This window comes from Mchenga conophoros, linkage group LG15 (genome assembly GCF_057382185.1).
Source record: "Mchenga conophoros isolate Kocher_MC1m ecotype Shallow Benthic linkage group LG15, M_conophoros_male_GT1.1, whole genome shotgun sequence".
NCBI lineage: Eukaryota > Metazoa > Chordata > Actinopteri > Cichliformes > Cichlidae > Mchenga > Mchenga conophoros.
Window position 1 is genome coordinate 4,277,379 of NC_140540.1, and position 27,599 is coordinate 4,304,977.

Genomic DNA, 27,599 nt, shown 5'->3' on the forward strand with positions numbered 1-27,599 from the left:
TTCCAAAAAAGCAAATAAAAGGAACTCTGGAGACTTGTTTTGAACTGAAAGTTTACAGTAAGATCCGAGCCTCATCTCACTTTGGTAGGTGCATTCGGCTACGATGACACAGCTGACACTGTCGGCGGGGGGCGGTGGTGGGGTGGGAATCTCCCACCACCCCCATCTCCAAATAAAAATCTTTCATGAGACAGCTAATGCTCTTTTGCAGCTAAATTAAGACCCAGTTCTGGCTAATCACAGCCCATTCAAGCCAAGATGCTGCAGTGCCACCAGCAAGATTTTTTTTTATTTTTTTCTGTAACATAAAACTGGCACCATCAATTTCCCGCGGTGCCGAGCTGGTTAATGACAATTAGGCTTTGAAGGTAATGGGGGGGGAGGGAATCTTTTTAGTATAGCAACTTTAGCATATTTGTGTTTGTTTCATCTCTGGGCGTGCATGCATTTATGCTTATACTGTATAGGTGTTCAGCTCAGAGGTAGGACAGGCTGTTGCTATAGCAACCTTGTCTATAGCTCTGGCTGCTGAGTGAATTTTTTTTTTTTTGCCTCCCCTCCAGTATGTGTGTACATGTGTATGTGTGTCCCCCCTCACACCTCACCGCCGACCCCACGGGAGCCTCGTCTACGCTGACAGTAAAAAGCTGTAAACAAGCACGGACGGAGCGGCAGAGAGTTGGGTGGAGGCTGACCCCATTGACCCTTTGGCTCAGAGCGGCGCCGACGAGCCACGCGGGGAGGGCGACAGAACAACGGGCTGAGAGAAGCATCATTCAGCCGAGTATAAATAATAAGCAGACACTGCCTAAGCATATCTCCCTTTCTCTCTCTCCCCTCCACCTGAGGCCTTTTAAGTCTGGCATGTGTCCCATCTGCTCTCCAGCGATGTCCTGAGCTCATCTGACCAGAAAGAAGTAAATAAGATGTCAGACTGCGGGACAAAAAGACGGAGAGACAAGCGCGAGAGGAAGTAGATAGGGCATGGGAAGTGGGGGGTGGGAAGACAAGTGATGACACAACGGGAGGAAAAGAGGAGGCAAGGCAGAAAAGGATAAAAGTACGTCGAACGATCTGAAGAAAGACAAGGTGGGAGAGACGAAGTGATGGTTTTATGGCAGCCAGAGAAATCTGCTGATGACATTTCCTCTCTGTGAGCACGCTCGGAGCAAAACGCTGTCCTGCGTTTGGGACTGTCTGTTTCCCTCATCTATGAATTGCCACAGTGCAGTTTATCAAACAAACAGCTCAGTTCCTACACAAACACTTGCAATCGCTCCGAGCACCTCAGCTCAAACACAGAGAAGGTGAAGTCAGAGCAAGCTCCTTAGCATTCTGCAATATTCTTAAGGGAAGACTTCTTTACTCAAGAGAAGCTACTACTTCCAATTAAAGTGCCCCCATAGTGGGAGATTTGCCCCAGTAGTTACCGAGTCATGTCACACTCAAATGGAGGACTTAAGCTTCAGGCTTACTGCTATGGACTTCCATTACAAGGTACTTTACTCCAAGTCTGCTTCAACCTACACCTCTTCGGACATCCTATCAAGTTATTAATACCTGTAATCGGCTGTGGAGAAATGTTAAAAGGCCATATTTAATAGTAATTTTTCATTAAGATAAATATCTTTAAAAACAAAACCGTCTGAGGAAGGAAATATTGAATTTTGTTGTGTTTAAAATTCATGTGGCTCGTGAAATCTCGCACAGAAATCTGCAGGTTATCAGAAATAGGTCCTCTACTGACTCTTCTGGCCCTCAGAACTAAATTAAAGCTGTATATGGGGCAGTTTCAGCCAGGTGGTGCCCTAAGGGCACTACAGAAATAAATGTGCTCGAATGCCTGTGCGCACATCTGGAAGCCTTGCTCTTATTTGGAACGGCAGGTGGACTGGCTCGCAGTCCGACATCACACAGCTCAGTTGAGCTGGAAACTCTAAAAATGCCTGCGACCAGTTGGGAAGGTTACTTTTGACATATAACAGCCATTTAATTAACACATCAAAGCAAGTACCTAATTAAAACTTCCTAAAAATGAAAAAATAAAAAATTTAAATTGAGTCATAATGAAGCGAAGACCTCAGGGTCTAGATAGTTCTTCACATCTAATATCCAGCATTTCGATGGTGACCGCTGATAAACAAGCTTTACTTTTTACTGTAATATTAGAACCGCTTTCAAATTTTATGAGGGAAATATTGGTAAATTTCCAGCGCTGAAGGCGATCTTGTCTGGGGAAATGGCCACCCGTCTCAGCCTGCAACGATCTGATTGGCAGATAAACTGTTCTTAACCTTTTAGTGTATACAGAAATAAACAGACCTGCGCCTAACCTTAATGTTGCTGCATTCGTGTAAGCATAAAAACCATACAATCTAAGTAATCGTCAACATTTTGATTAGTAACTGTAATTTAATTCTGCTTTTTTCAAGAACTCATAATGTTAGTAAAACCCTATTTAACTTATAATATAATTGTGCGTGCATGCCTATAACCATCTTCCTAGCCAGTAGCTAGAGCGTTCAAGGAGTGATGGACATCTGTGTTAGAGGTTCACACACACGCTGCAGAACCACTCCCATTTTAGTGCTCAGTCTCTGTCTCTCTCTCTCACACACACACACACACACACACACACACACACACACACACACACACACACACACACACACCTTTCTTTTACTCACGTCTCCTTAAACAAACATGAAAAAAAAGAGCAAAACCATCCTACTGTACCATCTGCAAATCATAGCTACCTATAAAGCCACATCTGTTGTAGCCTCTCTTCCCTTGCCAAATATCTTTTAATGACAGTGAAACTACCTCAAAGAGAGCATCTGGTCTCTGCAAAAAAGGTTAGGACAGACACTGTTTCCACATACAGGTAAAAATCTGCCTGAAAACAAGCTCGCACATGTGCACAGACACACACGTGTGCGTGTAAATACAGCCAGAGACAGATGGGTGCATTCAGGAGTGGATCCACTATGACCGCGCTGATTTCATCCTGTGCTGTTTGTGGTCAAAGTTGCTGGATTCTGTTCGGAGTGTTCTGTCCAAAAGTTGACTGGCTGGTAAATCTTGTTAAGGAGATTAAGACAACGTATAGTCTCTGAGGCTGAACTCTGATTAAATAAACCAGCCGCTGACTCGATTGCACTGTAAACAGTGTGGGATATCCCCTATGTATGTGTGTGTGTGGGAAAGAGTGCCTAGCAGCTTTTCTCTACCTTAATTCAGCTCCCTTTCCGCCATCCCTCTCCCTCTGTCCGTCTATTTCTAAAAAAGAATTACTCTCCATCTCTAATTCTAACTAACTCCCTATCTCTCCCACTTCTTCTTCACTTTCTGCCTCTCTCTCTCTCCACCTCCATTCCCCGCTCGTCGCTCTTCCTCCCACACATGCATATATCGGCATGGAAATGAAGTAGAGTTGCACACTTGGTGCTAATATTCAAATCCAAAGTGTCAGACCCCATGAAAAAAAAGAAGAAAAAAGTCGTGCTTCATGCCAGCTATTGAAACTAGTCAAGCAGAAATTATTGCAGATACTGTTTACTCAGGCTGCTGTTTGTCTTCTAAAACAAATGAGCTTCACATTTATGGTTTTGAAAGGAATTTCTCAACAACAGCTTGATGGATTACTATGAAACAGAGATTTTTCTTTGCCTGCGTATGAATTAATCTGCCCCAGCATCATGCCCCCCCCCCAAAAAAAATGTTGACAAACAAAAACTAGCTACAGTCCAGTCAGTCTCAGTCATATGTTTGCTTAATGCTTACTAGCAAACATTAATAACAGTAAAACCACTATCCCTGTTTAACATGAACATTTCAGCATTATGAACACATGAACACATGCTGAATGAAAAAGGGGAACATGGGAGACTGTGTATAAAAAATGCCTGTAATTTCTAAACAGGTGATGCAAAATTCTTTACATTTTTTTGTGAATTAAAACTGACAGTCTGCACTTCGCTTACATGCTGACTACCTGATTTAAAATCAGCTGTGGCTGTGCACAGAGGTAAAACGACAAAAGTTCAATGAATTATGGACCTACTGTGGATTCAGCAAATACAGGTAAACTGTGGAGTTTAAAATGTATTCTTCTCTTAATGTGTGTTTTGTTTGGGTTTCCACTGGTGTGGAATTACCAAAAATAGAGACAGCCTAACATATGAAACAGGAAAAGACCGCCCTGTAATCCATTTACTTCAACAAAGTAACTGTATTCTGAATACCACCTTTTTAAACGCCGGTACATGTATTCCATTACTCCCCAACTCGACCCAAACGTCTCAGGAAGAAGCAACACCGAATAGACCAGGCAACATTTTTTCAATCTTTTGTCGTCCAATTTTAGTGAGCCTATCTTAGCGGACACGGCGGTACCTGGTGTGGTCTTCTGCTGCTGTAGCCCATGTGCTTCGAGGCTTGACATGTTGTGTGTTCAGAGATGCTCTTCTGCACACCTTGTCAGGGTTGTGGGGGATAATCCCAGCACGTCAACCTTCAAAGTCACTTAAACCAGCTTTCTGATTCTCAATTTGCACTAACAAGCAGCTAACAAAGTTCCGAAGCCTCCACTTCAGCATCACGTCCCTCCCTCATCACATCTCTTTTGAGACCAGTTGTCACGAGTGAGAGGAGGATATGACTGAGAAACCAATGACGCTGTGAAAGGCAGTCACAAGTCAGATTATACCCCGCTGCTCTACTTTAAATGTAAATATTAGCTTAAAGCAAAGACTTAAAAACAAACATCTGAGTCCACAAAGTCATTAGCAAAGTGTTTACTGACGACACACATCTGGAATATAGTTGCTTTTTCCTAGATTTCTTTTTGCAACCATACCAGCTGATGGGCTTTATGAATAATCCAAATTTACAGGAATTCTTTCGTGGCTGCGCTTTACACACCTAGATGTTGGAGCCATCTTTTTCACACCATGGAAACGTGAAAAACACATTTTCACTGTGCAAATTCATAATTAAGTTGAACTTAACTCTTCCAGTTGACATTTTTCATGTGTATCAGGTTTACTCGGATGAATCAAAGCTCATCCAAAGATAAGTAAATCAAAGATTTGGTATTTAAACTCCTTGGGCTTTAACTTTTAAGACTTTGCAATCGTGCATGAGTGAAGAGTACATACATTAATGAGCATACTAATTTGTCTATGCGTGTGCATGCGTGCGACATGAACCCCGAGGTAAACGAGAATCCTCGCGACACTCAGACCAATGGGTGACGTCCTCTGAGCAGATGAGGAAAGGCGCCACGTATCCGGCTCCATTTCTCTCCATCTTCAACAAGCTCTCAAGCAATCAGTCTCTCATGCACAGGCGCACGCAGAGCGAATGCGGGCGCCTTCGCTGCAGACGAATGGTGTGACCTGTCATTTTCATCTTCTCGCTTACTCATCCAAGCAATCCTTGTGCACTTTTAAACAGAGATGGCATCTAATGGATGCAAATTATATCCACTACAGTGCCAACTGCAAGACATCAAGCCTACTGTGCATGATCCTTACAGATTTCTAAGAAGGAGTTTGATGTTTTTATTAGTTTTTTCTTAAACGTGGAACATATGGAAAGAATCCACAGGAGACTGAGGACATATGGAGGTACTGCTTTTAGCTTGTCTGCCCACTCTCGCTTTTTTTTCCTCCCCTGTTCCATCCTCACTGGATGAGCTGCATTTACGAGGAGCTTGTATTCATATCCACTTAGATTCTGATACGCAGCCCTGACAACACCTTCTGACTTCATCTCTCTAATGGACTCAATCTCACGATGACCCGCTACGCAACAGCACACCGGGTCAGTGTCAGTGGAGACACATGCCCCGCAGCCTCGTCAGACTGCGTCTACTGCCGAAACACCGCTGCACAGCCCACTTCGAAACTTCTCTTTCTCCTCACACATGCACACACACACACACACACACACACACACACACACACACACATTTGGGCAGGTGGACGGAGGAGGTTGAGCCTCGTGAAAGGCAGGGATAATGTGTCTAACAGGGAGCCTCTCAGATCTGTCAGTGCCGGCAGAGAAGCAGCCGGGAGGCCGCCAGCTGCTAACAAAGATGACAAATGTCCACTGAGCATTTCCCATTCCACTACTGTCAGTGAGGACTAACGCTTCTTACTGTGCATGTGTGTGTGTGTGTGTAAAATGACTGAGTGCCACAGAGGCATCAAATAAATGACACAGGAGCGGTCCTATCTATTTCCTCTGCTTTACTGTGAAAAACGGACGACTCAACACTTAAAACACAACCCTGCATTAAAAATTAAACACACACACACACACACAAGCTTACTGACTTATACGTGTGTGTTCAATAGCGCAAGAACTAAATGTTTGCCCTCACAGCCTTAACAAAACCCACTCAGTTGAAACAAACATGGCTCTGCACCCCTTTGTGTGTGCGTGTGTGTGTGTGAGCAGGTTTCTGTGAGGTAAATACATGCATGGCCTTTTTTTCCTTTGGTAACACATTATGAGCAAGTAAAATATGCTCTCGCAAATGGCACTTCATTTGGATTCAAGTGATGCTTTGCTGAGCGTGTTTGTGCTCTTTTGCTTGCATGACTGTGTGTGTGCATATCAGCCAGAAGGAGGGACTGGGGGGTGGGGGGGGTATAGAGAGAGGCGTAAAGGACGACAGACGCTCGATGCTGCCCTGAGCAACTACTGACAGGTGCAATGCGTTGTCCTCCGAGGCCTGTTTCAGCATGACTTCATTCAAAGAAAAAAAATGTTTTAAAAGCTTTCTTCTGCTGATTTCATTAGAAACATATTTGTAGGTACGGCTGCCTTCTTCACATTAACATAAAAGTTTTTGGCTTACTTTCTGACAAACTGAATTCTCTTTGACATCGAGTGGATTCCAGTAATTACAGCGTTTCCCTTAAATAACACAGACGATAGCATAACAGAGGTTTGAGAATGGTGGCGTCCTGTGAGCAGATACCCTCATTTGTTTTCCACGAATCGCGTGTCACGCAGCTGTTGTGTGTTCATGAGCGCGCCCGGAGGAGATCAGATGCTTTAACTTTGTTCTGGGCATGCAGCCGCGGTGGTTGAGTGGCTGCGGTTCAAAGTGGCTGCACACATCAGGACCGAGCGCGCTCTGGGACGACTAAGGGCACCGATGAGAACGGAGGTCTGGGGCGCACTGATCCCGTCCGCTCTGGAAGTCGCGTGCGAGCGATTCTCGCTCTTGTGTGAACGTTTTTGAGTACGAAAATGGGGACGTGAACGATGACATCTCAGCGAGCCCCTGAGTGCGTTTGTGTGCCACGGAGACAAAGTGGAGAGAAGAGCGGAGGAAAGTGGCCAACCTTGCCTGCCGCATCAATCTCCATTGCCCGGCTCGGCCTCTTCAAAGTGCACATACGTCACAGATCCCGCTGCCAGTGGACTCTACAACAGTTTCACTTTCCTCTTCAAGGACTACTGCTGTGACAAAGCGCCTCTTATCAGAAAAAAACAACAACAAAAAGAACAAATTAACCGTTCCCCGAGGAGCTCGAGAAGATGAAAAGTTTCTAATTTGAACTCGGAGCCTAAAAGAAGAGAAGTACTAAATTAAAAGTGATGCTTGCGCCGATAGGGTCATTTGGAGTTTTGAAGGTAAATGATTCGTAAAACTGTGAGGGAAACTCAGTTTATATCCTTACTCAGCCTCAAAGCATTTATGTCTTTGATTATTTAATACTCTAACTACATAATGATAGCATCATTTGTTCTGCGAAAATGATTTTTTTCTCACCAAATGCTGGAGGGAAAAAAAAAAAAAAATCACCACATTACATGAGTCAACTGTACAAACCCTCCAAAAAAATAATAATCAGCAGCAACCTATAAGCATAAGAGGTAATACCTTTAACTATATTAATTTGGGCGGGGGAGCTGCACATGTCACGCTAGGCCATTGTTATTTCTGATGAGTGGACAGCAGGTCCTCTCTAATGGACAGCCCGGCCTTTTTATCACAAAAATACACCATTAATTGTTCTTTTTAGCTGTTACATTAGTTGGCCGCTTTCCAAAGAGCCAATTAATCAGCCTCTTTTGTCAGGTTGAGTCACCTGGCAAGATAGGATCCTTTATGAAATATGTTGAAGAGAAGCGTAATGGAGGTCCTATTCAGGGATTTGGCAGAAGCTGGCCTGTTATAATTGGGCCGATGTGTTATCCCACAAAGGACTGCTAGGTGAAAGGAAGGACAGGTCTCTCACCGTCAGCACCTTCAGAGAGCAAACATGATGCTGGAAACCATTTTCTTCCAGCCTTTGTCTCGTGAGATTAGACTACTCAGTTTGCACATAAAAAACTCCATGTTTGTATGCACGCGCACGTTTGTGTAAGGCTTGTTTTCAGGCTACAATGACCATGTTCACCCCTGAATCACATATTAATATACAGGTTATTCTTGGATTCACTGACTAGCATATAAAATAAAAAAGGGGACAGACACACACGAACCACTTTATTAGATACACCTTGTTAATGCATCTGCCTAAGCTAATCAGCCAATCATATATCAATAATTCAGTGCATTTAGGCATGTAGACATACTCTACTGGGAGTTTCCCCACACAACCATCTTTAGGGTTTACACAGAATGATCCCAAGATGAAAAAACATCCAGTGAGCAGCAGTTCTCTGGATGAAAATACCTTCTAAGAGGTCAGAGGACAATGGCCAGAATGCTTTGAGGTTATAGAAAGGCAACTCAAATAACAAAGGTATGAAGAAGAGCATTTCTGCTAATGAAGCATGTGGGCTAAAGCAGCAGCCACACCAGGTGACAGTCCTGTCAGCAAAGGATAGGAAACCATCCATTCATCCATCTTCTTCCACTTACCCGGTGCTGGGTCGCAGGGGCAGCAGCCCAAGCAGAGAAGTCCAGACCTCCCTCTCCCCAGCCACCTCCCGGTGGGACATGGCTTGAACGCCTCACCCAGGAGGCATCCTTGTCAGATGCCCGAACCACCTCAGCTGGCTCCTTTCGATGTGGAGGAGCAGCGGCTCTACTCTGAGCCCCTCCCGGATGGCCGAACTTCTCACCTTATCTCTAAGGAGATAAGGAGGAAGCCCACTACCCACAGCTCGTGACCATAGGTGAGGGTAGGGACGTAGATCGACCAGTAAATTGAGAGCTTCGCTTTTACACTCAGCTCTCTCTTCACCACAACAGACCGGTACAGCGGACGCAGTCTGTCGATCTCCCGCTCCCTTCTCCCGTCACTTGTGAACAAGACTTTAACTCCTCCACTTGGGGCAAGAACTTGTCCCTGACCCGGAGTGGGCACTCCACCCTCCACCCTCCTTTTCCAGCTGATGACCATGGCCTCAGATTTGGAGGTGGAGGTGTAGAAAAATGTTGTCCCATCTAATGAGTCTGCTGAGACATTCACATGGTATGGTGCAAGGATCCATGCTGCCTTGTATCAATAGTTTAGAGTGCTGCTGGTGATGTAATGAAGTGGGGGATATTTTATTGGCTGACTTTGAGCCCGTTTGTACCAACGGAGCATCATTTGAACACCACAGCCAATTTCAGAGTTCTTACCAACCATGTCCAGCACTTCAAGACCACGTGACATGTGACAAAGCTCAAATCTTCTCAAACTAATTTCTCCTACATGATATTAATGTAAATGGTAGCACTGTCTTCTATGCTTTTTCTACTTAACTGCTCTCTGTCTTTATCACACACATTCATACTCTGATGGATGCATCAGAGAGCAACTTGGGGTTAGCATCTTGCCCAAGGATATTTTTTGTTATGCAGCCAGAGATCGAACCTTCCTATTAGTAGATGACCTGAGCCAAAGCCTCCCCACAGTGAGCTCACTGCACTCAAATGGCCTCCATAATCACCACATCTGAATCCAGTTGAGCACCTCTGGGATGGGATGGAAAATTCCCATGAAGGGTGACAAATCTGCAGCAACTGTGTAACACCGTGATATATCTGTGCCACAAAAATGTAAGGCAGATCTGAAATCAAATGGGGGTCCAACCTGGTAGTAGCAAGGTACACCAAATAAAGTTCAGTGTACATGTCGTATATGTCACATGAATTATACTGTAAAAATGGTGAATGCTCAAATCAAACGCAGCAGAAGGTTCAAATACCAACATAAGCACGTATACGTAAGAGAAAAAGGCTCAAGCTTCAGACTGCTGTAAATGTTTGGTGTCATATGACATTACAGACAGCAGATCTCTCTATAATATGGTCATTTCAGGCACAGAATTCTGGCTGTAAGCACAAAACTGTGTTTAGCTGTTGGGTACAATGGGCAGCCTAATAACAAGACTTTAAGGTGAGCTTGAAGGCTTGAAGGGAGGGTGGCTACATCAAAGGCCAGCATAACGTAAGTAATGATTATTTTGAACTCTGACTTGTGCAAAGTTCCTCTAATTAGGTCCAAGAAGAAGAACTTGGAGCAGCAAAAGTGCATAACAGGTCCTCTTTAATCAGCTATAGCTGCGTTTTCTGTCAAATAACAGTCACTTCAGGAATACGTTCTTCCAAAAAGGGTATTTCCTTTTTTTCTTTTGAAGCCTCCCTAACTCCCCTTTCACTTAAGTTGTAAAGACAGACACATACAGATGCTTGAAGGGTGGCACACCTTCGATGATACCCATTCAAAGAGAACCGAAACAGTTCTGTACTTTCATTCAGCAGCTTCGTGTCTCATAGCAAACCATTATTAACGCTCAAATGCTCTCCCTCTGTCTCTAAGTGATGTCCGGGTCCCCCGTTTCCCGGTGCCATCGGTTGTTAGTGACAGCATAGTGGAGAGAGAAAATTGCATATTATTTACCCAGTGCCTTCAATATGCCACTTTTCCACTCTATAGCCTGCAGCTTACAACTCGCAGCACATGCACAGACACACAAAAACCCGCAAAGCCGCACAGAACCGACGCATGCTCGGATGAATGCGAGCGTTTTTTTTCTGTGACATCCTGCCCTGACATGTCAAGTGGAGCCGAACTGGGTATGAATCCAACCTTCTCTTGTGGCATAAAACAAGAAGCCTATTCTCTTTTTTCTTTCACTCTCAAATTGGTCACAAGTGTGCGACAGGAAGAAAAAAAAAGGGAAATAAGATTCACAAATGTGTGCACTTGAACACTTACTGCAATCCAAACACACATGTACCAACTGGAGAAGATCAAACTGCTATGCAAATGTGTACATCGCAGCGTGAATAAATATTAATATTTTACATACACAATCTTAACATTCACTTGCATTTATTCACGCGCTGATAAATGAATCAGGTCACATTAGTGAGCGGGCCTCTCTGCTCCACCCACATCCTGCGCCGGTGGAAAACTGGGACTTTCAGTGCATGCATGTGTAATTTCCCAGTGGGGCAGTGGAGATCTGTATGCAAGTAAAATATTAAATATTTACTCAGACTGTGAAACGTGTGGATTCCTAAAACTTTCTTACATGCATATAAATGGCTTGAGATCTATGTCGGCATGTGCAGATCATGTGACGCGCTTCTCTCCGTATGCTCCTGTCCTCGCCGCAGACACCAGAGTTTGCTAGCTGTCTTTTTTTTATTTCTTTTCTCTCTCTTTGGTTACACGCAGGCAAGAGATTTGAGCTTGACCGTGAGCTCAATCACATCTCGGCTCCCTGGATGTCATGGCTGTGTGCAGAGACGCAAACCGTTGGATTTCAGATTAGAACACAGGGGCTCCTTTTCCAATCCACTTTCTTCTTTTCTCACCAACACGTTTCTCGCTCGTTTCTGTCTTTCTGCTTCGCTCTGATTCTTTCCCTCGCTCGCGGTTCCTCCCCCTCTCCTCCTCGCCGACTCTCTCCCGTCTCCCCGTGAAGACGGGGGGTGACCCCGGGTGCCTCGTCTCAGGAACCAGTGCGGCGGGTTGTTCAGACAACCGGGAAAATTTCTTCTACTTCATCTGAGTAAGTCACCTCTGCACCTCTCCAATAGAGTGTGAGATTGGAGAAGTTGGCCGGACTGAGCCTGCTAGAGGTTTTCGACACAGATGACAGGGATCGTACGCTTCTCCTAAAAACTGTGTACCAGCCTTGTTATGGTTATTGGTGAATTTTCAACCTTTCTATCAGCGATGCTACAAAAATTCAATTTTAAAGGCTTTATCAGTGGGAGAGATTGAGAGCGATGCCAAAAAAAAACATCTTTCATACTGTTGCTTTCTCATTTTCCGGCACCCATCACGATCTGTGCTTTAAAAGTTTCTCCTTACCCTTTTGTGTAGCACTAAATACTTTAAGGTTCTCCACTGCAAAAAAACAACAACAAAAAAACGCTTGGCAGGTCTGATGGATTTACCCCAAATCACTACAGCGCCACATATCAAAGGATAAACGCTAAATGTTTAATCTGAAAAGGTGAAAAATTCAAATATTGACATATGTGCCTCATAAAAGCAGGAGCCAATAAAGAAACATTGATTGCTGAGGTCTGCACCAAATCTGATCCGGGTGATATAAGGCCTTTCCCTGCACTTGCTGGTTGGTGAGAAGACATTACTTTGAAGGAGTGATTCTTGCCGTGATGGACTGGTGTAATTTATCTGATAACAATCTTTTCTCCATTTTAAAACAGCTATAAAATACTTTAAAATCATCAGCTTTAAATTCATGGTTTTGGGACCCAGTCCATAAATATCGCACAACCTGAGGTTTTTTTTCTTCCCCCCCCCCTTGCTGAATGGATATCCGTCTACAGCGCAGTCCATTTACCTTTCCGTATATGTGGCGGGCGTTTGATGCTTTGACCTTGAGGCTTATCGATTCTGTGCCTGTTAAAATTCGACCTGCTTGCACCTGACTGTCAATACCCATCTCGGGGATATAATCTCTAGGAATAAATCAAACACCTGTTAGGAGTGCGCAGAGAGGGCTGCGGCTGTCTGCTGTTTTTGTTAGGCTTTTCATGCGGTACAGTGTCTCACAAACAAATGAAGTGTAACTAAGAATAGAGCGCATTCTGAGGGCAAAGCACTCCTGGGATTACGAACAACTGCTGCGTTAGGCTGGATCCGAAGCACAAAGTTGATGAGCGCTAGCGGGACAAAACGGGGAGTCACTTGTGTGGCTTTTGGTGCCGTGCACTTCTGCGAAGAGAGGAAGAGGTGGGCCGATCTCTAACACGGCTCGGCACGCATGCGGAAACTGTTCTGCCAGATGTAACGAGAACTGGCTGCCTTTTAGTCTCGTGGTGCAGGAAGTGTGTGCTCGTGTTGGAAGAACAAAGTTTCGCACACTCCAAAAACACCCTCATTAACTTTGTGCGTCGTTACCTGTACTCTAGAGTTGGGGTCTTGTTTGATCCACTTGATGACTGTCTCGTAGACCAGCTCCTCGGCCTTTGTGTTCAGGCTGTCGTTGGACAGATAGGCTATCAGGTCGTCCTTGGAGACGCTGAGGATCTCTTCCTGCCCTGCCACCTGAAAAAAAAAGATTCAATAGCTAAAAAACTTTTCACTTTCAGCGACACAATCTGACTTTTCCTGTGCCAAGCTCTGAACATACACAATTCTGTAAAGTGAAGCTCCTGTTTTTGAGCAGAGGCAGATGTTCAGATCTGTCTAGCATAAAACTAACACAAAGGCCTCTTTGGAACCAGCGCAGAGACCAGCAGGGGCAGAAAAACGGCCTTTAAAACTTCACATCATGTGGCCGTAGCATTTAAGGAAAAAAAAGTGTATTTCTCCCACGTACAGTAAGTGCAAAAGTCTTGAGCCTCTAGATGTTTCTTTATATTTTGCTTCCAATGAGCCAGGCTTTGTTGTCATTTTTAGGGTGGAACTGAGCAATAGTTCTCCAGGATTTCTGAACGTCTTTCAAAGTTTTTCTTTGAACTTGGCTGCTTTTTCCCTCATTTACACTCCAGTCTTTGTAAAGTCACCGACCTGTGAATCATTCAAGAATAAAAAAGGACACCTAACACAGGGTTGTGTCTACATATAACAGACAACCTTTAGGCATTTTATTACTAGCAGCCTGTCCCAAAAATACACAATTTGTTCGATTTCATTTCTTTAGTTCAATATATGAAAAACGACAGCACAGTGTGACCGGGATACAATTGTGTTTTTGCACCTTCCTAAACAGCTATTAGCCAAAATCTTGGCACATCTCTGAAGTTACAAATAATTGACGAAACTGGGAAAACGGAGGGAAAAAAGCAGAAAAGCCTGGCCTAAAAATATCTACAGCTGATGAACGCTAACTGAAAGTCACGTTTTTTAGAAACAGGGAAAAAATGCAGCAAAGATCTGACACAGGACCTGATTGATGCATCTGGCCATTCAGCTGATCCCAGCTCGTTCTCACTCACGACGCGTAACACACGCTCCGGCCGTGTATTCCAGCCCTAACCCTAACCTTATCCCTAATCTTAACCACCACCTTAATCATGTTAGATAGTGTTTTCCAAAGAGATTAAAGTAACGTACATGTGTAGATTAATTTCAAAAGCTTCTCGTGTTTCCTAATTTTTCCAAACTCGTAATATGGTGTGTGGCCGGAAGCTTAATATACTGACGATTTGTCACCTAGCATAAATTGTTACGCTTTGGGAGTGAGCACGTGTTGCTGATCCATCTCCTGTTCGCTGAAGCCTTACCAGAAATGATCTCAGTGAGAGGATGGCTGTCAAAAAGCCATTCTTAATGAAGGGAAACATTTTTGGTTCAATTTATTGTTAATATGTACAGAGGAGGTCATGAGAGAGATACAACGGTGAGTGTCTGCAGCCATGTGTAAAACACGGCGGAGGCTCTGTCATGGTTTGGGGCTGTTAAAATGAATGCATGAACGAAAACAGGGAAGTGCTGTCAGGTTTTGATCTAATATTCAGTATCATCTGGAAAGCTTTTGATTGGCAGTAACTTTATTTTTCAGCGTGACAATCACACCAAACACTCTGTCAGTGCAGTAAAAGCATAGCTGGATAGAAAAGCACACAACAGCACACTATCAGTCATGGATTGGCCTCCCCGGAGCCCGGACCTGAACTTTACTGAAGCAGTGCGGGATCATCCTGACAGAGAACAGAACAAACATCCAGCCAACATCCAAAGAAGAGCTTTGAATGTCCATCAAGAAGCCTGGAGAACTATTCCTGAAGACCGCTTAAAGAAATGACAAGAAAGCCCAGCTAAGGCAGTTCAAAGACATCTGCACAGTAAATCTTGAAAGAGAATGGAAAGTACATTTCATTTGATTTTGCATCATCGCGGTTTCATTATGTACTTATTTTCTTTCACTGACAACAGTAACATTTGTTTGCTGCTTTTACCTGATTTCAGGCTTTTCTCGACTGTGTGATTCACATAAAAACAGAAACGTAAAAAACAAGATAATGAGTGGACATTTTTATTCTCCTATATGCTGTATAAAAATACTAAGACATATAAAACAGGCTAATTTTGAGCTCTTTGTAGTAAATAGGTGTTGATTTCAGATTTACAGTGGACTTTTCTGTGACCAGCCCGGACGCCTCACATCAAAGGCAGAACATAATGTATTAATTTTTTCTGATCTGTGGAGAGAGACGTTTTTCCTCTGTTTTTCCTACCGAGTAACGCTCGACACAAAAAAGTATTTTTCCAACACTTTCTGATGCTGAGCTTTGATGCCCTTATTTTCCACGCTATTTTGTGTGATTCATGCTGGTTGGAAACTATAAGAAAACAGAGCTCTCTGTATTTCTCTTCCATTAAGTTATCTAAAAGCTGCTCGGTAATAAGTGTACTGTTGGGTGATTCAGTAGGGTACGTGGAGCTTCTACAGGAAATTGCATCCCATGAGGTAAAAACGGTTAACTCCAGAGAAGCATTTTAATGCAAGCAGTGAATTAACAGGGCCATTTGATATTTGCTAGCTTGAAAAAAAGGAAGACAAAAACATATAATTCAATAAGCTTTGTGTATGCTTTACATGTGAGACTTTAATAGGAATCTAGTAACTACAGACTTAATTTAGTGTAGAAGAAAGTGCAATTTTCCCCATTGCATTGTTGAGTCTGACAAAAAAGATGCTTAGGCAAAACAAGTTTTTTTCCTTTTTCCTCGAGCTGATCACTGATTTAGGTGTTTCATTTTCTCCCAGATGCAAACCGCCGTGTGTAACTTTGCTCCACAGCAATCAAAGAATCCAGAAAGACGAAGAGCCTCGACCTACCTCTGGGAAATTCTGCAGGGCAAACGCTTTGGCCATGTTGTGGAGCTCGGTGCAGCTCATGGCCTCGGCCATAGCCAGCACTCCCAGACAGTTAGCGGCAGTCAGCTGTTTCTCTGGAGTCAATGTAAAGCAGGTCAGAGAGAGAAAGAGAGACAGGGAGATAGACAAAGAGAAGAGGTTAGAAACAAAAACGAGAAGAAAACAAAAGACAGACGCAGATTGATTAAGACAGCCAGTGGGGAGGGGGGGAGAAAAACAAAACACCATTCAGTCATCTATAAAAAGACTGCAGACGTACAAAGCTGCAAAGACAGAGAAAGCAGCTGCAGGTAGCACAGAGCCATAGCCTGGGCTTTGTATCTGCCTGAGACTGAGGGAGAACAAGTATAATAACTCAAAACAGCTCCGGGGACAAACAACAAGGGGAATCGATCGCTCACAGCCCAGGCATGAGGTGGTGGATGGCAGGGAGCGGGATTTGGGATTAGCTGAGCCACTTTAAAGAAGTCCTGTCAGATCTCAGGATCTACTACACACATGCACACACACACATACACAGCCTGGAATATATGAAACTACCCTCAGGGCCAGGCCAGCGGGGAGAAGGCTTATACTGCCGCCTGTGATCTTTTGCAGGGCGGGGTTTGGGGGGTGGAGAGCACGGGCGGCATTTTAGGTGATGTGTCTCCAAATGTAGTTTTCTAACAAGTGTCACCATTTATCACAAGAGAGGGAAATGCCCCCGGTCTTGTAGTGAACGTACGCACGGATGCGGGCACAAACGGTTGAGTGGCCGCTGAAAGGCGCCCGATTAAACAACAGCCATCAAAGCGAAGCAAAGCCAGGCCTTTTATCGCTAAAGACAGAGCCTGAGAGTGTCTCCTAAACAAATATCAGCCAATAAAAAAGCTACCCAACATCTGGTAAATAACAGGTGAGCAAAAGCCAAACTAAAAAAAAAGCAGGTTTGGGCTGCATCAAAGCTAGACTCTGTCTGAAAGTATATTTCACAGCAGATGATCATCTGAACAACCCTTTAAAAAAGAAATCATTTTTTCCAATACTACACACTCGGGTTGTAAAAAGGTGAGCATGTTTTGTTCATTTACTTTTTGATTTTCCAATCATAGAACAAAAAAAGCTGGGATTTCTCACAAGGCGCACGATGAATGACTTTGTTTTGTATTTGTTGGAGAGAGAAGACGTGTGAAGCGTAAGTAGGTCGGAGAAGATGTCTGCCGTTCCTCCTCGGTATATTTGTTGCAAACTTCAATAATTTCTCACGCGGTATCAATTCCTCTTTGCTCAAGGAGACACGGTCGTGCTCGTTACTTCTCAAGCGCTGAAATGTCATGAATCTTGTCGAGGAAGAACGGATTGACGCCTCGCTGGCGATGAAGTCTACAAATGGCTTCTGTGTTTTTCCCATTTTTAACCCTCCCCCCCCTCCCAAATTGAGAAAAACAAATCAATAACGGCGCTTGCTGCTCCTCTTACAATTTTCCCCTCCTTTCCTGCTGCTGACCTTTTTGCTAACATGCACTTCCCCCGTGTTACCGATACCCAAAACTATTTATTAAATGGAATGCAAAACTCGACCTTTGCGGCTTTTTTGGCTGGCCGACCCACTAAAATATGGAACATGCCATTTGCTTTTCATGCAGACCCCTCCCCCCATCCTTTGGGTTCCACCCCCAACAGGCCCACTCCCCTTCTATCCACCTCTTTCCATACCTTGTCTAAGTATCAATCTGTTTGGCTGTTTTTCGATTCCATCGCAGCTCAGACCAGAGGATTTGACATTTAAGTGACAATTGTTCCCTGACCTTTTTATAAATCTGCCCCCGTGCTTGATCCTGCTCTCTGGGACGAGATCAGAGGCACCGTGCCCGGCTGAGAGTGAATTCTAACACGGCTGCGAGCTTTGGAAACATGACAAAAATGGGAGAGCGGTGTGCCAGGGCCGGGGAGGAAATGTAGGTGCTGCATGAGGACTTCTGTGCACAGCGATGAAGCATGACCGTATATGAAAACACCCAGGGCCGTATGGTCGCGGCAGGCATATCTGATGTAATAAGCTGCTGATATAAGCAGATAACACTCGTGTAAACACATACACCCCTCCCCACCCATCCCCGCCGCTCTTCCCCCTGAGCTACGCCTACCTAGAAAGGAGACACAGACTTTACAGAAGGTGTTGAACTGGAACTTGTTGGCAGCTTCCAGCAACGTCTTGGCATTGGCCGAGTCGATGACCAGCGACCCCGTGTAGACAAACTCGAGCAGCAGCTCCAGCACGTCGGCGCTGATGTTGCTCATGTTCAGCTCCAGCATCTCCCTGCTCCTCGTCTCTCCCGACGACCTGATCAACCAATCACGGCAGAGAGAGGCGAGTTAGGCGCATTCTGAGAGGAAACTTGGGGATAAAAAAAACCCCAAAAACAGTAAGAAAAGAAATTGAAAAATAAAAGAGAGGGACAAGAATACACGTATGCTACACACAACACCTAAAACACACCTGGGAAAGTACGAGAGTGGGGAGAAAAATAAGAGAATCGTTACACAATAAGATAACAACGTAAAAGTGGAAAAAAGAGACAGAAACAGAACTTTGGATGGTTTCTACTTTACTATGGGGCAAGCGGATTTACAGCTAGAGCGCTGCATCTGAAACAAAACGTCCTCACTGCACAAAGATTAGGCAAAACAAATGAAAAAAAAAGTTATTGCTTTGTTTCAAGAGGCATGCTTTTTGAACGTGTGGTTTCATGTATGCATAGTCTTGGAGGGCAAACATGCATACATGGCAGGGCACGTGTGAGCTGTGAGAGAGTGAAAAATGGAGAGAGATGGTGTTACACACGGACATAATGGAATGGGAAAGTCAGCTGGTTAAAGCGTGAGTGCACAGTTTACGAGTCACGCCGCTGCCGCAGAGAGCGCGCGGCTGCCTGCGTGTGTGCGCGCGCGCCGGTCATCGAAGCGGCGCGTCTACTCCGACTGACGTTGCAGGTGCTGGGCGAGAGCTTAGATGGACAAATTAAATAGAATATGATATCCCTTTGTAATGCAGTGCTGGAGAGAAAGAGAGAGGGGGAACAACGAGGGCCGTTTTGGGAACTGGGCCACGTTGTGACTTCATCGGGATCAAATGGCCGAGATTAGTTCGCATGCAGGATCCCCTCGGGGAGGTATGAGAGCATTAAATAACACCTCACCACCCATGTTTAATGTCCCATGTGAAACAATAATCCACTCAAGGGCAAAATAAATGGAATCAAAGCCCCGCAGAATGCATGCCCCCACTACTGTGTCTCGCTCCCAGCGGATATGGACATCAACAATATGAAAAGTAGCCAGCATTAAGATGGATGGAGGCTGTTTGCTTCTGCCAGTCATGGTAGCTGTGATAACGCTCTGTCTGCTTCTGTGTCTGTCTGATCCCTTTTTTCCCCCTCCACCTTCTTCTTCCTCTCCTTTTTTTGTGTGTGTAGAAGTCAGTTGGTTGGATTAGAGATCATGACAAACAGTCAGCGTTTAGTGAGACAGAGACAGCAAAAACAAACTACACGAGACAGATAGAATGGATGGAGTGGAGATGAGAGATTGGAAGGGTGGAGGGGGGGAGGGTGGGTGCGATGGTGGGGAAGCAGAAAAAAAATAAAAAAAGAAGGAAAGGGAGGCAGGGTGAGACGGTTCTTCCACAGGGGAGCCAGCAGCCATCCTTCTGAGGGGGAGAGTTTGGGTTGTTCCATGACTGTGCCTTGCTCTTTTAAATAAGAGATATCCCCGCCCACCCCCGGAAAAAAAATAAATAAATACACCGTCACACCTAAACAGAGCCTCTGTCCCCGGCGTAATAATCACCAGTAGCCTGTGGTGTATGAACTGAGACATTAGTTGTCATTTTCAAGCGCACTCAGGAGGTGAAAGGTGGGGGTGGGGTGGGGGTGGGAGAAGGACATCCAAATAAAAGAAAAGACAATGGCATTTGTCCCTGGATGGACATTGGCTGGAAAAACCAAGGCAGTTACTCGTTTTCCTCCTGCAAAGCAAAAAGCCACATAGTGTTATTCCCCCCCCCCGCGTTTTTTTTTTCCTGCACAAAGCCCTGCAGTTGGAGGAGGGGGCGGGTGGGGGGCAGGTAGTAAGACGGAAAGATGGGAAAGGGGAGGGTTGTTCAGGGTTAAAGTGATGGTGAGGCGGGAAGAAAGAGAGGGGTGGGAAAGAGCTAAAAATAAAAGAAGAGCATGCTCATCAACCTGGTCAATTAGTGCCATAGGAACCAGCTCGAGTGGCAGTTTGTTTTTGTCTGAGCACTTATGTTATGGAAATGACTTTTCCGGGAGCTTCTTAAAAAGAGGTGGATATTTATGCCGCGTTTGATTGCAGACTTGAATTTGAATAGTGAGAGAGGAAGGGAGGCAGGGAGGACAGGAGAGACAGAAGAGGAGAGACGGGGCAAGAAAAGGTGGGGAAGGAAGGAGGGGGGAGATGGGCGCGCGCACGCAGACACACACACTCCGGCAAAGAAATTTGTTTATGAAAAATGTAGCACTTATTCAAGAGGAAGTTAAAAAAAAAACGGCAGAGAGTGTCAAAATGGTGGTGAGCAGAGGCGGAGAGGCGGGAGGGAAACAGGAAAACACACACACACACACGTGCTAGCACACACAATTTCTAATACATCTTTCAGCCTAAAAAAAGCCCATTTACAAGGAACACATTTAGCTTGTTCTTACAAGATCATTTATTCTGTGGGAGTATATGCACTACCAAGACATGTTAACACAGAAGCTTACTCAGAACCACAACCTAAAGTGTCTTGGCTAAAAATGGCCCGTATTTACGTGTTGTCACAACATAAATCAGGACTAAAATTGTAAAAATAAACAGAACGCCGTGGCTGTGTCGGCGTTGGGACTGCTGGTTTTTCCGGTATGGATTATAAGGGCGCTGCATCCATAACACTTGGAAGGAACAAGTCATATGTGTGTTAGATCGTCTGAAGGACAAAAAGGACACGGTGACAGGTGGAGAGTATGAAAGCTGACACGTGCATCCAAGGGTAAAACAAAGGGGCCATCAACTCGAGAAAAAAAAAACACACAAAAACCTAAATGTAGACACCAGATTGACAGGACTCTTGGTATAAAAAACTTGACTTGAAGATGACAAAAAGAATCTCTGACAGTGCCACTATGGCAGACCTTAAGATTACATTTACAATTTATGCCAAAAATTTTATAAAAGACTTCAGCAGGGTCTCACCGCTTTTAAAACATCTCAATTTCACGATTTCACTTTCCATTTCGAGAAGTTAGAATTAGTCAGAATTAAATCTATAATTTGGACAGTGCTGAAAACTCACAAACGTACACACTATAAAAGATAATGTAGCTTCCAGGTCCGAAAAATGAAGCCAACGTCTGAGCGACTCAAACCTGCAGTCTTTTCAAAGGCCACCAGGGGGCGATCGGTGTGGTTGAAAAGACACTTCCAGTCCAATAGAGGTCAACGAGAAAACATCCCTCGAACTTGACTTCTATAAAGACTTTTGTGGTGTGTTTATGGACTCAGTCTCTCAATTTAGCCATTGTGAATAAACCGTTAAGTCCATTTTGTAAATTTGGGTCATTCTAAGTGTCAGAAACGAGATTTGACGACACGTCAGCCAATGAGTGTGCACTTGCACAGTCAGCTCCACCCGCTGGTCTTAAAAAGATGGAGTAGGCTCATCTCAAAGCTTTAAAAAGGGCACGTCACTGTACCCATTGCCATCTTTCATACTGTCAGTGGTCACAAAGTAACAATTATTCCAAGAATGTCAGACTCAAAAGACTCCATTGTTGTACATTTTTCATTGGAACTACTTTCTGCCAAGAGAAAAAAAAAGAAATAGGTCCAATAAAAACTGCTGACATGCTCTCTGAATTATTTGAATGAACATAAGGTGAAAAAGCCTGAATGCAATCGTGTGTGTTTAATTTGGTTTTCAGTTACACATGTCACCTAAAAAGAAAGCAACATTAAAAAGTAACGATTTATCGAATCAATACCAAAAACACAAAAACAAAACAAAGCCTTTACTCGCGTAGATGCCGTACGAAATTGTTAAAGAAACAAAACAAAAATGGGGTATTACAGTAACCTGTCTCCCCGTCTGACTGAATGGTGCTGCAGAGGGCTAAACCGTGCACACCGAGCTGCAGAGTTCCCACAGCGTCCACACAGTAATGGGCTTTAAAATAACCCCCTACCATCACAGTCAGAGTGCTCTGAGTGGCACAAAAAACCTCATGGGTCAACACTGACAGAAGAAGAGCGGGGAAGCAGATGGCACCAAAACATGTATCAGGGCTGATTCTGGAGCTTTTTTTATTATTTATTTTTTTATTTTTAACATTAGTGTGGTGCTGGGATACAGTGGCCATAAATTAAATGCCTGCGAGCACGCTTATTGGAAAATCCCGTGGGGTAAAATGGAATTACTAGAGATGATCTGCCTCCTCGCTAGGTGCATTGGCCCTTTAAAAGAGTAATGTAATGGGTTTTTGGAAGGGGCAAGCGTGTGCTCACACTTCCAAGCGGCATTACATCCTCCAGGTAAGGTGGGGTGGGGACGGGAGGCTGATTTGCTCGGGTGAGGGTGGGCAGTGGAGCAGCACGCTGCAAAGAGGAAATAAAGACATTTTAGGATTCTGCTGAAAAGAGAATTTGAAATGAAGACTAATCAGTGTATTTGTAGTCCACTTAGGTGGATAATGTGTGGTTTTCTTTTTTTTTGTGACATTTTCAGCACCGTTTCAAATTGCTGCGGAGCCTGCAAACCACGCTGCTAAATACTGACACGGTGCCAAGAGACGCTTTAATTTCGTAAATAAGTCATTGGGTTGGTGTCTGTGCGTGCGTGTGTGTGGGTGGGTGGGCCAAAAAAAAAGTGTGATGTGCACTCCCTCACCCTACAGTATTACATCTCTACTAGTCTGACTAATACAGCGTGCCTGGATATTATGTCCTTGAATCCTACGCATGCACACACACACACACACGTGATAAAACTTCAGCAGCACGCTTTATGTCAAGTCCATTTGAGTACGTACGGATTCACAATTTCAAACACACCCATACACAAAGGTGGTTTATGAGAGGAGGCAGGAATCTGAGCCGTAGTGAATGAGTTGGGCGAGGAAGGCTGGGGTACACGGCATCAAAGAAGCCTCTCTCTCTCTCTCCCATCTTCGTTTGACCTCATAAAGACGTGGACAGTACCGAGCCACGTGCGGCATCAGCGTAATCCCGGCCCCGGTGAAAGAAAGTGACCTGAGCGACACATGGGAGGCCGTAACTCGATGACAGACGGGCCTTTGGCTCTCTTTGCTCTTCTCTGTCCGAGCTTGCGTCACTTGCTGCGAACGCCTCAAAGCCAAGTATCAAAAAAAAAAAAATCTCTGTATGTTCTTTAGACGCTTTTCATTCTCTTGTTTGTGCTCCCTTTCTCTCCCCTTCCTGTCAACTTCTCGCTGCCTGCCGATTCGCATTTCCATAAAACCAAGGTGCCACGTGTCTTATAAAATCAAAGACGGTCTCGGCGAAGCTGCGGCGTCATGTTCACGTAGCGCTGCTGATCATGACTTCATTACATCAAAGCAAAGACGTCTTCCAAAATTAACAATTAGTGTAACAAATTCATTAGATATTCTTCAGTCTCAAGTCAAATGAGAGAATTTCTATTTTAGACATTATCTCATGAAAAATGACAGTGTTATGACAATAAATCAAAGTAGTTTTACAATTAATTAACCAATTAATGAGAACTTACTCTATTAAACTGTCAAATTAAAAAAGAAAAATCAGACAAAGCAGGCAGCAGCAGGCATAAAGATGAGCTTGATGAAATTCAGCCTGCTCCTCTGGGAGCCCTGGGTGTCTTTCAGGGCCCCTGTCTTAGTGCATAAATGATCTGGCTACGTCCCAGATAAGAGCCACCGACGAGACAATCTGATAGACAGGTTGACCAGCATGGGGGCTTCAGTTCTATCCAAAGTCACTCCGGTCTCTCAGGAAGCTTCTCTGCTATTGTCAAGGTCAAAGGCAGACTGTGTCTGTATTTTATTCATGGGATGTGTGGCTGTCATGGAGATGAGTGGTGCTGGCGCAGACGTGGCTCTGTTGCTTTTCTACCTCTGGTCTCTCTCTGGTCTTCCTCGCTCCATCCTCATTCAGGAGGAACAAGTGTATCGGTGGTGAGCAAGGAGGCCGCGGCAGCAGATAAGCAGCTTCTGTGCTCTCTGATGGCCTCGCTGTGGAGGCAGCATGACTGCGGGGCAAAATGGCAAACCTCTCTAAGGCTTTCTAGCTATCGCTCGCGACCGCTTGTCTTTGTTGAGCGCTTCATCCCTAGCCATGCGAGCAAGAACACACACTCAAACACACGCACACTCAAAAACAACATCAAGGTGGCAAAGTAACTTTGGGTCCAGGGGACTCTCAATTATGCCGAAAGCACCTGCAAGGATGTGAAGTAAGGAGGAGGACATTAGGGATTCATGGTATTACCTCTCCAGGAAAACAATGCAGATGCTCGTGCTATCAAACTTTACACAGTCATACTACATGCATGCGCAAACACATACAGAGAGATTAAAGCGGTCTGCACCTGACGCACACTCACACCGACGACACACATGCACAAGTATGCTGAGCGGCGAAACGAAAACACGCCCGTGAAGCCGGAATCAAAAACAAAAAAAGTATGCAGAATGAAGGGCGTAACACTGGGGGAATACTTGGATCAAAATCAAATGAATACATTAGTGAAGGATGGTGTTAACCTGTGAAAGTGGTGGTCTTAGATGTGCTTTTTGTCTCGTCCTTTATGACTCTGAAATGTCTTTTATATCACTCTAACCAAGGTGTATTAGCATATGAAAAGGCTGTTCTGAAATACTCAAGAAATCAGAAACGAAAAAATATAGTAGCATGGGAGGCAACAATCCCTCTGCTCACAGTGCGGCCACCCAACGTGGAGTTTTGTTTCTGTTTTGGCCCTTTGGTGAGTTTTAAAACATTCCCAGTCATGGAACATTTTCACTGCTCGTTAAAATGGAAATGTGGTTAAATTGCCCTACATGGGGAGGAAAGGTAATGACGAGTGTGTGTGTGTGTGTGTGTTTGTGGGGGGGGGGGGGGGGGGGGGGCTTTGTTTTTTCCCTCCACTTTCAGATACATTCATTTGAGTGGGAAGAGGAAGGAATGGCTGCTGGCCCTGTGCTAGGAACCAAAGTCTTCACACACCTGCAAGAGAGAGAGGGGAAGGGAAAAAAAGCGACACAAATGCGCCCTATGAAAAAAAAAACAGATTGGATCAACAGCTGGTGGGAAAAGGGGGGAAAGGTGGAAGGTAAGGGGGTGGGGAAGCGAAGGCAAACCTTTTCACCAGGTCCTTGAAATACAAGCTGCAGGAAGCTAGAACATTTTGGTGGACTTCAAACTCTTTGCCTTCAACAATAATTTTCAGGTCTGTAAACTCTTTCGCTCTGCGCTGTTGGTTCAACTCCTTCAACATCTCTGTAGAACAAGAAAAAGAAACAGACAATGCCACATTTGGGTTTAGAGTTTTTCTTTTCTCTCTCATTTTCGAACATACATGTGCAGAAAAAAACAGCAACGCAACAGGAAAGCAAAAACGAAACAAACGCTGAAAAGTGCAGATTGTAGAACACGACACTTGCCGGTCAGTCTTAAGAAACAATGTTCATTAAAATGACAGAGAAGTAAAGATTTGTACAAACGTTTCAGCAGAATCAAAGCAAAGTACGGCTCTAAAAACAGGAAGCAGAACAGGGAGCTCACATATTGGATAGTGTACCAAGGAATGTGCATGCTCGTGGATAACAGAGCTAGCAATGAGATCAGAAACACGGATCATTATGAGGAAACACTTGCTTGACTGTGTTTGACTTTGGCAAATTTACACTGCAGCTCAAGAACTTCAATGGAGAGAGGCCGAAAAGCTTCTAACAGAGGCTGAAAACAGAAACACTGTCAGTGCATTAAATCATACTGAAATAAAAATTCTTTGGCTTCTCGCTAATGTCCTAGTCAGAGAGGAGTTGACCTTCAAATGCTGCTCATTGAGAGAACAACTGCTTATCCCCAAATCCCCCAAAACGCCCTTCTCTCACACAACGTCCAAGGAAAAGAAAAGAAATGCACCCACCCACCCGAACCCATGCTTGTCTTCATCTCTGGAAAGAAACACTAGGAAAAAAAAACCCACTGAGGAAACATGCGTGGAGCAAACCGTTGTGCTGTTAAAGGCCGCTGTACAGTGTGAGTTGTGGTGTAGCAGCGCCTCGTTTAAGCCTGGCCTTACTGTAGCGTTGGGTCGGAGGCGCTCGTTTCTCTGCATCTTAATGAGGCACCATGAGGGGTTGCTGAGAGTGAAAATCAGCGGGAGGCTAGCAACTTATTCTACAGCTGCGTTGTTAATCTCCTATCGAGAACGCCACTAAAAAGAGAACACTGAGAGCCAAACAGGCACCATAATGTGGAACATCATGATTATGGGTGGGTTGAGGAGTAGGGGGGAGACGAGAGAGCCGCCCTCTATACTGTCGCCTTAGCAATAACAGAGCCTGTGAGGCATAGTAAACACTTGTTTGGTACAAAGCACAGTCTGCTACATCCTCCGTTAAGAGTGAGAGATATACAATGATTTAGATGAAGAAAGGAGATAAATTCTCCTCGTTCTCGGAGCCAATCTGCACACGCTACCTTTGCAAACAAAGCGATCTGAACAATGGAAATGGTGAGTCACCTGTCAATCACGACATGTGTAACAAGCCCAAGAAGCGCGTGTTTATGAACAAACATGTGCTCAACGCAGCTGCGCAGCTGAGAGATGTGGGACAACGATCAGACTTATGATCGTACCGGTGACACACAAGATGAAATAAGAGTTCTTCTTCTTCTTTCGTTTTTCCCGAAAGAGGTCTGTGTTCACGCCTCAAAGCTGGGATTTAATTAACCTGGAATGACACTCGCCCCTCTCTTTGGCTAGAATATCTACTCATTTAGCTCCCTCCATTCTCCTGTCTGACACTGGGAGCTCAGCTCTGAATTAATTTGGTAGCTGAAATTATACAGTATAAAGACACATGACAAATAAGGTGCAATTCAAAAGCGTGCTTTGGTAAAAATCCTTTCTCTCCGAGCGGCGCATCCTTCAGAGTTATCGCATCAAGGAATTAATGGCCAGAAAGGGAATGACCAAGTTATTAAACTTGCTGAATACTAAATGGGGGAAGAAATAATGAGATGCAATTTTTTTGGACAATGCGTCTGGATGCACAGCTGCACGG

The 27,599-nt window shown here is 44.5% G+C and overlaps 1 protein-coding gene across 8 annotated transcripts in view; it reads right to left on the reverse strand.

Annotated features, from left to right (window-relative positions):
* klhl29 (kelch-like family member 29) overlaps positions 1-27,599 on the reverse strand; it is a 255,603-nt gene that overhangs the window by 68,286 nt on the left and 159,718 nt on the right. For all 8 annotated transcript variants that reach the window (XM_085248104.1, XM_085248102.1, XM_085248098.1 and 5 more), the window contains 4 exons: positions 25,665-25,803; positions 18,399-18,595; positions 16,234-16,346; positions 13,347-13,493 (listed from right to left, as the gene is read on the reverse strand). In XM_085248104.1, coding sequence (XP_085104230.1) covers positions 13,347-13,493; positions 16,234-16,346; positions 18,399-18,595; positions 25,665-25,803 — 596 coding nt within the window. The remainder of the gene's footprint in view (positions 1-13,346; positions 13,494-16,233; positions 16,347-18,398; positions 18,596-25,664; positions 25,804-27,599) is intronic.